Consider the following 11,621-nt stretch of genomic DNA (forward strand, 5'->3'; position numbering starts at 1 on the left):
AACTGTTTATATTAGCTTAGGTTAAATAAATAATATTAATAATATGATAAAAGTACATTCTCGAGCAGATCACAAGTAGCTTGTGTGCAATGTTATTTGATAGCGTAATATGAGCTACATGTTTGCCAAGTAATTTACAATGTATAATGATGCAAATAGCAGTTAGACAGGGATCAAAGGGCAATAAAATGATAAATAAAGTGATGTGTACTGTTGTGAATGTAAAGCTATTTAGGAGATTCATTTTGATGTTTCTTTTTGGTGAATACAAGGTCAGTCAAATTGACCAACCTTGTATAAAGTTAGGGTAGAGAAAATAATAGATAAAATATAAAAGTTAACTAGAAAAAAAGTCTGAAATTTATTTAGGAGGTTTTAGAGATTATGCAAATAAAATTTTAGATTTTTGAGATGAAGAAAAGTATTACTAAACTTTATATAGAAATCACTTAACCCTCAGACTTGTATATAGTAATACTATATATATTCACAGACAAATATTTAGTAAAAATGCTTCATTAAAAAATCTGATTTTCTGTGTACAAAACACTTGTAATGCTTACTGAAAGTCTACCAAATTTTGTGAAGATACACAAAGTGTATTAAAAGTTTTAGTGTGGAAACTATAACAAAAAAGTGGTTATTAGTTTGGGTGATTTGACCAACCTTATAGTAAGAGAGTTAGTCCATGAGCCAAGCCACTTTGTTATTACCACTTGATGGGGCAAAGCATGTGGGGTATCACGTTGTTCTTTTGGGGATATGGAATTCACTTATACTTGATAGATTTTTCAGATTGGCAGCTGAAGTGTATTATTAACTCACTTTTTTACAGACTTAGTTGATTTGAGTGACTTTATAACAAGCACAAAAAATCACAAAATAGATCTAAATTACCCTTTTTTCCAGTGAGACTGCAGATCGTAACTTACGTCTCCTAGCCTAGCAGTTTACATCTGTTTCTATTTAATTTTATTGTTTTATTGCGCTTTGAACAGTGTTTAAATATAATCCTGTGATACGTTTTGTAACTCGCCTGACGAACGTGTAGCTGAAGTTCCCATATTGAATGATGTAGTGCATGATCTACTTGCAAGCATATCTCATTGAGAAATATTTTTCAAACTTAATAGGATTCTAATTTTTGGATGTTAGTTACTTTTATAATAATAAAAAAAATGTGCATGAAAAAACAATTAGTACTTACATTTGACTTCTTGTTTTTTGCTGTCGACCCTCAGAAGAAACTTAAGCCTACTTTATTTGTGATGATGGTACTAGTACATTTAAATAATTTTTATCTCTTTCAAATATGCATTTAAGAGCACAAAATAATAGCATATACAAAACAAACAATGCCCTATAACTATTATAACTTAACTAGTTTTTCTAAGACATAAAGTGTCTTCAAATAATTTCTTTAGATACTTGGTTTGAACTTGGCATCAGTAACTTCCAATCTACAGGTGAAATAACTAAAAATCTATACTGAGAACAAGGTAGCATTGTACGCCATTAAGTAAAGTAAACTCTGTCTATCTGTTGGTTATTAATGATGCAGTATAAAATGTCAGTGAGAATTATTGACAATTTGTGAATGAGAAGATGTGATAGGTGGTTCTGACTTTCTAATTTATATTTCCATAAACAAAGGAGATTGAAGGCTATAAAAGTTAGACTATGCCGTAATTATATCTTTACTACAATGAGTAATTTATATTAAACTCCGGGCGTTAGAGAGGGTTGATGAAAAAATAGAAAATTAGCAAGTGGAGCAAACATATGTTGTGATACGTATACAAGGAGAGATTGAACAATTACTTACATATTTCCTTTTGAAATTAAGAAATTAAAACTTGTATAATATTGAAATTTGATTTATCAACTGTGCTTTGATGTCAAGCTTATTCCTATACATTGATGATAAAATAGTTTAATCAAATTTTAAATGTAACTGTAAAACATTTTGACACATGCACTTTGACTTACCTGTATCAAGAGGGTTAAAGAAACAAAGTTTTAACCCTCTTCATTCACAAAAGTTCTGTTTTTGAGGGCTGACTGACATGACTTCACTTCAGGGTTTGTATCAATCTAAAGTTGTCATTGTGGCACAAAGTAAAATGCTGAGATGCAGGATATCATAGCTGATCTCTGACTGTTCTTTTAATAGTTCTTTTAGGAAGGTGCAGAAAGCAAAAGGGTCAATTTTGTGTTTGATATCTATAAATACATTTCAATTAAAAATGCTGAAAGGGAGGCAAGAGCAGATTTTGTAAGGGTGATCATCTACAAGAAAATTTTCTATGGAAAATGAGTCAGTAAATGGAGAAACTTTCTGAAAGGTTCCAAAACTAAAAACAACCTGATCCAATTCATGGTCAGTCAATGACAAGTGCAAGATAACCAAGCTTAGCTAAAGAGAGAGAGAGAGGTAAGATATTGTGACATATGGAAAAGAATGTTCTTAGCTGACAGAGAAGTTGTTGAGGAAGTACAGGAGTTGAAATCCACTCAAGAAAGGACAGATACCAGAATTCTGCTTCATGCTACTCCAGATAACACTGACACATGATTTCCAACTCCCCTGTCTTGCATTCTACTTGAGGTTACCTGTTTACATATTTCGAAAGTCAAGAAAAGCAACTAGGACCAAGTACACGGAAATAAGCAAAGTTAAGAAATTATATGGTTAAGAAACATTTGAGGCTTTATTGGAAATGCATGCATTTACTGGGTATGAAAGCATTAGTACTTTCGCTTGAAAAGGGAAGTTTCAGCTTTCAAAGTAGCAAGTTGCAGGAAAAGGTATTGGTATATGTTCACAGATCTAGTATCAGAATGAAATGTTTCTGCTAAGTTATTTGACAACCTTCAAACATTTATATGCGAACTCTGTGGTTGTGAGAATGGAACAACAAATGTGAATATCTCAGATTCTACATGTTCTGTGCAGAGAAGAGTGTTTCAACTTCTGCCATGCAAAGGCTGTTTGAACAAAAATGTCTTATGTCTATGCTCTCAAACTGGAATGAAGAATAATATGGAAAAACTTTCCAACAAATCCAAGTGCTGTGGGCATGGGGTATAAACTAAAAGAACATGATGAGCAAGGTATTCTAATATTTGACTGGATGGATGGAGAACTAGCACTGTAATCTGTCATGGAATTGTTAATATGGAAAACTTTCCAACAAATCCAAGTGCTGTGGGCATGGGGTATAAACTAAAAGAACATGATGAGCAAGGTATTCTAATATTTGACTGGATGGATGGAGAACTAGCACTGTAATCTGTGATGGAATTGTTAATATGCAAATACTTTCATGCATGCACTACTCCTGGCTGCCAGTGTATCACTAATGGGATGCTTTCCACTAATATGTACAAGTTGAAAACCTGCACCTGACTGTTAGTGTGTATCTAATGGATGCTGTCATGTTCTAGCTTAATTACCTGCAGTAATTAACCTCAAAAGGAACGGGACCTCGTAGTAGTAAAAAAGAGATGAAGACAATTTTTATTTTTAATAAAAAGTTACATTTGAAAAAAACATATGTAGTTAGTAGCAAAGACGTACTAGTTGAAAAACTATAAATTGGATTCAACATAACAATACACTAGAATAGTAGAACCATTGAAGTTGTAGTTTAATTATAAACAAATCTAGGCTATATTGCTGAAGTTGTTTACAGTTTAGGTTTTTTTTTATTTGGCTATACAGTAATATATATACTAGTTATTAATGTAATTAATGTTTCAATCTAAATATTACAAGCAATATAATTTATATACTTTTGATGAATTCTATTAGTATGTATTTTCCTCCAGATATACATCATGTATAGCATTGTTTGTGACATTTGAAAGATAACTATGAATATTTTATGTCTTGATCTGTCATAAATTAACCATCATCTATATATTACAGGTTTTACTGTTGTAGACTAGATCAAATAAATGAGACTTAGAGGCATAAATAAATGCCTAGTTGTGATTTTATTTCAATAAATGTATTTTAGGGTACTTCTTGTCCTGCATGTTTTACTACAAGACAGCTGCCAGTTAGGAAAGTCTATCAGTTGGATATATAATCTAGAGATGTTAAGCTTTCAAATGATATATAATAGATTTTCTCCCACCAACCTATATTCATAACCCCAAAATTTGGGTTTGGCCCACAAACTATATATGAGCTATAGTTATTGTATTCATTTTAGCTGCCGTAATGTTAAACATGGGTTTGTTCAAACACAACTATTCCTTTATAGGTATTTATGTGTTTAATTTCCTCTCTTTGCTTCAACAGACAGCTGTTGTTGTGTCGAGTAACCTTGGGTAAGTCCTTTCTGCAGTTCAGTGCTATGAAGATGGCCCACGCTCCTCCTGGCCACCACTCTGTTGTCGGCCGACCCAGCGTTGGAGGTCTGTCTTACCCAGAATATGTAGTTTACAGAGGAGAACAGGTAGGTTAGTGCGAAACAACCGATGCACATCACTGTTAATTGTTAATAAATGGTGAAGATTCATAAATTTAAATCATCCTGTTATATACGTTGTTTGAAAAGTCATAAGAAGCCTCAAGTGCAATTGAGAGAACAGTGAATGCTCATATTGAATTTCCTTCAGCACCAACATGTTATATATGTTCAAATATTTTTTCTCAACAGTTATGCACCATATTTTATTACTAACCCTTTGTATCTGATGGTAGAAACTGTGATTCTTCCTCATAAGAGGCAAGAAGTTTTCTTTGAGTGAGAGTTGAAAATTTTTAAGCCATGGTCTATACTTAAAATTATCTTTGCTGATGTTTTTTTATGCATTCCTCTTAATAAGTTTAGTGTGAATTTCAAATCACAATTGTTTAATATAAGCATTTCATATCAATCTTTTGTGAGTCACAAGTTACTCCCTGGGAGCCCTTTTGTTTTGCATGGGAACTTGACAGCTGGGCTAAACCTGTAACAGATAAAACCTAATTTTGTTGTGGAAAATGCTGAGGTTGACTAAGCAATGAAATTTATTGGGCCTGATAATATTGATTACAATAATATGATTATACAGCATAATTATTCATTTTTGTGATATTTTTATCCTGTTTATATTAATAGTAATAAAATTTAAATGAAAAACAACTGGGATATGCATAAATCTTATTGTGATTCTGAAAAGAAAGTTTTACTACCTCTTGCTTCTTGTAACTAATCAAAAACATGCAATTCTATGGTTTTAGAGATAATTTTTGTTGTTCTTAAAGTGTTATGAAGGTTTTTCACAAGACTTATTTTGACTTGTTAAACAAATTATGATTTTCCAATGAGACAAAATTGTGCATTCTGATTGTTCTCTATCATTAATCACAATATATATTTACCTTTATTTCTGGTTACAGGCTTATCCTGAATACCTGATAATCTACCAGATAATGAGACCAGAATCAGAAACTCCTGCAGTGCCACCAGGATCATCCTGAGATGTTTCTGTCATATGTTTTCATACAAGGATTAAAGATATTTGGTATACTGAAAAAATTAATCATGTCACTGTGTACCATATCTACTCTTCTCAAACAAGAATTAACCATTCCTCTGGTCTGGTCTTATTAGTGTTTACAACAACTTAAATTATGCTAAAAGAATCAGCTGTTCTTCTTGAGTTGGTCCTGCTAGTTTTACACCAACTGAAGTTGTGCTACAAGAATCAGTTGTTTTTGAGTTCACCTTTTGTTTTACACCAGTATCAGCATACTTTTTTCTTCTAGCCTAGTGTTTTCAGTGCTTACATCAACTCAAGTTGTCATAACAGAATCAACTGTTTCTACTAAGTTAACCCTACCTAGTGTTTAAACCAACTGAAATTGAACACCTGTTCCTCCTGCACAAGCCCTACCTAATGCTTACAACAACTAAAGTTGCTGTAACAGAACCAACTGTTCCTCCTGAGTTAGTCCTAGTGTTTACATCAACTGAAGTTGTCATACCAGAATCAACATATTATTCATCCTGTTCTTATTTTAACAGTTATTGTATTAGCTAAGATTTGTAATTTCAATGACTTTTGCTCTACTTTATTGTCTTTTCTATCATCATTATTCATAAATTTGAAACTCTTGAAACATTTTATATAGTTGCTCCTGATGTCAGCTGTGACCATTACCATTTATAATCTTTCAGTGTGTAACATTTTGTTTCTCATTTTGTAATAAGAGTTAATTCAGAATCAGTGGTACTACATAAGAAAGACTTTATCTGCCATAGCCTCTTTTCTTTGATGCTGGAATTAATTGGCTTTCTTTGTATATTATACTATTGTATAGTGATGATTGAAAGTGAGCTTAAATTATTCCATATTAGAAATACATGAAGAACTGAGCACAAACAAAAGAGAAAGAAAATAATTTTTTGATTGAAGAAAAATGAATGTTTTTGTTTGGAGTCTTTTTTGGATGATTGAAAAGTTAATTTTTCTACCTGCTGGGTAGCTAGCAGTGTGTTTCAGTCTCCCATGAAATGTATCAAAGGATGTGCCATGTGTTAGAAATGTTGGGTTTAAAATTAGAATATTTACAGAAATTAACTTTGTAAATGGACCCCATAAAACAGGAGGAAAGGTTGCATTAAATCACAAAAGTACAGCAGGTATAGCTGTAAAAAGTGATTACAGACCATTTTGAGAGAGACTATAACTGCAAGATGATAATCTAATTTGAGGTGTTGATATTTTTTATTTTAATGTTGTGTTGACAGCTGCAAACTTTGAATTTCTCTGTTTATCAAATATAGCATCTTATTCACATTTTTACTTATTCTATTTTTCTCTTTGTCTTGTCTAAGATTTGAGGTATTTACACATTATATATTTTCGTATTTGTATTGTTTTGCTTTGTTTTTGTTTTTTTTTTAGAAAAATGTGAATTTATTGTAAATAAGGATCAGATGTTGTTGAAAGAGTGTATTTGTGAGAGAAATGTTTTTCAGATTATTATGTTATTAATTAGGAAGTTGATAAGATAATCTGTCATAGAAACTGGATAGAATAACTTCTACAAGCAATGTTTTATAAAAAATACACATACAAAATATTGATTAAAAAACTACTTTCAGAAACCATAGCTAACCATAGAACCCACCTATAGCCAACATTCAAATGATTCTTGATTAAAAAAGTAATTGTCAATTGCCACTGATTAGTGGAGAATCAATTTTTAGATTAGTTTAAAAAACCCAACTTCAGATAACATCACTGTTATGTTAACTAAGGTATACCTATAACATCACACATCTGTAAAACCCACCTTCAGATAACATCGATGTTAACTAAGGTATACCTATAACATCACACATCTGTAAAACCCACCTTCAGATAACATTACTGTTATGTTAACTAAGGTATGCCTATAACATCACACATCTGTAAAACCCACCTTCAGATAACATCGCTGTTATGTTAACTAAGGTATACCTATAACATCACACATCTGTAAAACCCACCTTCAGATAACATTACTGTTATGTTAACTAAGATATACCTATAACATCGCACATCTGTAAAAACCTCTTTCAGATAACATTGCTTTTTAAAGAATCCGGATACAGGTAACATTTAGTTTATAGCATTGCTTCTTAAAGAATCCATATTTAGGTAACTTTGCTATTTAAAGAACTTGTATATGGATAACATTATTGGTTTAAAAACTTGCATGTAGATAATATTACTGGTTAAAAAACCAATCTTGAAACAACTTTGCTATTTAAAGAACTTATATATGGATAACATTATTGGTTTAAAAACTTGCATGTAGATAATATTACTGGTTAAAAAAACCAATCTTGAAACAACTTTGCTATTTAAAGAACTTATATGTGGATAACATTACTGGTTTAAAAACTTGCATGTAGATAGTGTTACTGGTTAAAGAACCAAACTTGAGAAAACTTAAAAGCCTGTAAAGACAAAGTTATTGGTTTACAAACACGTATAAAGATAACCTTGACATTTAAAAAGACAAATTAAAACTACTGTTTAAAGAATAAAAAAAGTTAAAGAGTATTGCTAGTTAAATAATCTACTTTTAAGTATTATTGCTAACTAAAGGACCTACTTTATACAATATAATTGTGAAAAATGTATTTTTAGATGATATTGCTTTAAAAAAAAAAAGAGGATCTTTATATTACAATGCTGATTTAATAACCCCCTTTAAATTATCTTTTAGTGGTAATAGAACCAACTTTTAGATAATCATATCAAATGAATATTCTCTTGACCGTAACATATTTGACTAAAAGAACAAACCTTTAGATAACTGCCCAAGATGAGAAAGATTTCATTATTGCTTGAAAACAACCAAAAGATTTAGCTCACAATTTTCAGTGAAAAATTTAGCACAGAGTATCTGATTGAATACGAAGAAAATGTTTTTATACTTTCAGTGTTGATAAGTGATCCAGGCTTTAAAAATAAGGTTTTAGGAGTAATTTTTTGGCTTATATACTGCACACTGTTGTTAAGTTTTCTGTCACTGATTTTACTGTCAGTCATTATAGTTCCACATTAATATTAATTTGGCACTCATGGAAGAAAGCAGTGCAATTGATAATGTTTACCTAAACTTATATGTGAGGAATTAAAGTGTGATGTATATTTTTATGTAAAGAATCTTAATCTATTAAGAGTGATAGATACAGGCTCTTGAAACTTGGACACAAAACATTTAAAAAGGGAGTTTATCCTCAAGTTTAGAGAAGTAGATGAAAAGTTTCAGGTATAGAAATCCATTTTCTTTAAAAGCTAACTTGTCCATACTTGTATCTGCCTTGGAAAACTGAATGGTACTTAAAAGTTCATTCATGTTGCTCAGAGAAAAGAAAAAAAATACCCATTGTTGTCCCCAGTCTTTCTTTTAATGTTGGATATTTTGGAAAAAATGTCCATTGTTGTGATGTTGACTATAAATTGTATTTTTTGTGTTCCAAAATATGTAAATATTTCTGAGGATATAGATACCCATTTTCTTCCTTACTTTGTTGTGAATAAAAGAAGAAAAACAAAAGGTTAAAAGCAATTATTTGTTTTCTTTTTTTTTTCTCTAATAATGCAAAACATTAGACACTATTACTAATTTGTTAACAAAAAATTGTAACATAATGTAATTTCAATTATTTTCTTTTCCACACAATTAACAAATGACTAGGCATAACTTAATTCTATGAAATATCATCTAAATCTTACTTGTACAACTACCCTTATAAACAAGATATGCTTTTTTTATATAATTATTCAGAAAGAATGAAAATAAGAGATATTTACAAATCCAAAGTCCTGTTCCATTTGTTTTCCACAAGTAAATGAATTCCACAATTTTACCAGTATAGTTTTTATTTCATTAAGACTACAATTGATTTACAAACTCCTTATAAAAAATTGAAATATTTTTGTTTTTGTTTTAGTGATGCTTTAAATGACCAACCCACTGTAGGAAGATTAGGTTAAATAATGAGTTTTGTTATAGTATGTTTTTTAGCCACGTGACTTCCGCTGTCGTAACAATACGTTTTGGTAGTACCTTATCCAACACTATAAATGTTCTAGCCTATACAGAATTCCAATCAATTTTAGAAATTGATCAGTCTAGAAACATATTTCATATCTAAGAAGCTATGAAGACTTTAGAAATTTATTCAGTATTTCACAAAATTTGTATACGTGTGTGTTTGCCAGTACTCAACTACCTGATCATGCAGAAAAACAATTGTACATCGTCAATCTGGAACCAAGTCATAAACTTGGTAGTCATTTGGTCTGCATTTACTTTGATTGAGATGAGAAAGGAGAATATTTTGATCCATTAGGACAGGCTCCACATAATTTCCACATGGAAAAATTCATCAAGAAGAACTGTCCAATGTGGACTTAACAAAAAAGTACTGCAAGGACCATATTCGTCTGTGTAGACAATATTGTATATATTATGCTTATTATCGTTGTCGACATGTGTCCAAAGAAAAGGTCTTATCTAAATTTGGATCCCACAAAGATGTTAATGATATGTTTGTTCATTATTTTGTAGCAAAACATTTTCACGTAAATACGTCCTTAATAGATATGTCTTTTACGTAAATCAGATTGCAAAATCTTCATTCTGAGGAAATTAATAAAATGTTAAAAGAAATATTGTATCTAGAACATATTTCTATGTTAAATCCATAATAGTTTTACATGTAACTGAATCTTGTAATTGTTGACACGTTGAAACAATGAGCTCATCATCCTCCATTTATAGAAACACTACAATTAGTAATTACTTATATGGATAAAGACAAAATAGTAAAACAATAGGATTGTCGTACGTTTGCATGTTAAATAAGCGTCCTTTTCAGGACGATAAGTGATTTACATATAAAAGGTCAGGAAATGTAAAAAGCATGATTAAATATAGAACTAATGAATTAGTGAATTGTTTTATACATAATTAATTTTATAACATAATTAAGTATAGCTATTGATTACATGCTGAGACATCTATGATGAGATCATCATGATTGTGGTTCTACTCGTGGAACTATGACTTCATTGTCTCGGGTGACATATTTTTTTGTCATGGTAGCCTAGCAAAGTGCTCTCTGGCGCCACTTCATGGAACTATGGCATCATCGTCTCTGCCCCTCCCCTCCCTATTGCCTGGTGACCCCCACTGAGGTGAATGATTTGGATGGTGGTGTAATACCCTGACTACTTAGATCAATAGATTACCATGTAAATAAAGAACTAAGCCACTTTCATCTGAGCAACACCAAGTACTCTGCTAGTTAGGAAGGAAACTAAAGAAATTTCATAGAGTGTTAGAGTTCAAGCAATCTAATTGACTTAAGAAATATATTGATCTAAATAAACAAATGAGTATTAAAGCTACTAATCATTTAGAAAAAGATGTTTATATTGTGAACCATGGTGTCTGTCCGAGCTTTCGTCTGTATACTGTTACAGTGGACGCTTCCCGCACTACGTTTGAAAAGCTGTGCATACAGGCAAAGCTCAATATTCGCGTTTGAAATGACGGGAGAACAGGTATGAATAATAATTATAGTATTTTGGCATTTGTGTATAAAGTTAAAATCATAAATAATTTTCAACGTTACTCTGGTACACAATAAATAAAATGTTTTTAATTGTGTACCAGTTTAACGTTGAAAATTATTTATGATTTTAGGTATGAATATTGTTGATGCCAAATTTTATTTCGCAAGCAGGATGTTATACACTAAACTGTTAGAAATTAATCACACTATCATTCACATTTCAAATGTGACGTAACTTAATGAATAAAAATGTAGATTTACCGTATGTTATTGTTGAGCAGTTCTTAGCATGACTGAAATGCTCGACAATTACTTTTTACATTGAATGGTATAAGTAGCTCAGAGCTTTGGCTCTGAGTAAAACCAAGAGTGTAAAATGCACCATAATTAACTTTTTAAAGTCCATGAAATAATTTAAATTTACAGACTAGCTCAAACATTTCCCGTCACTGGGGACAGGTACTTTTGTTTTTTGTTAAATAATTCAATAGTTGGAAAATATTAGAAAACGAGTTGATAAATGATTGTGTTCTAATCCAA

General features: G+C 31.0%; 1 protein-coding gene across 1 annotated transcript in view; it reads left to right on the forward strand.

Moving 5' to 3' along the window:
- The window catches only part of LOC106458746 (tankyrase-1-like), an 86,892-nt gene extending 77,825 nt beyond the window's left edge, over positions 1–9,067 (forward strand). The window contains exons 27-28 of the mRNA XM_022385054.1: positions 4,310–4,466; positions 5,396–9,067. Of these exons, the coding sequence (XP_022240762.1) occupies positions 4,310–4,466; positions 5,396–5,476 (238 nt within the window). The 3' untranslated portion in view covers positions 5,477–9,067. The remainder of the gene's footprint in view (positions 1–4,309; positions 4,467–5,395) is intronic.
- The last annotated feature ends 2,554 nt before the right edge of the window (positions 9,068–11,621 follow it).

The sequence above is a fragment of the Limulus polyphemus genome, unplaced genomic scaffold (genome assembly GCF_000517525.1).
Source record: "Limulus polyphemus unplaced genomic scaffold, Limulus_polyphemus-2.1.2 Scaffold508, whole genome shotgun sequence".
In the NCBI taxonomy this organism is placed as follows: domain Eukaryota; kingdom Metazoa; phylum Arthropoda; class Merostomata; order Xiphosura; family Limulidae; genus Limulus; species Limulus polyphemus.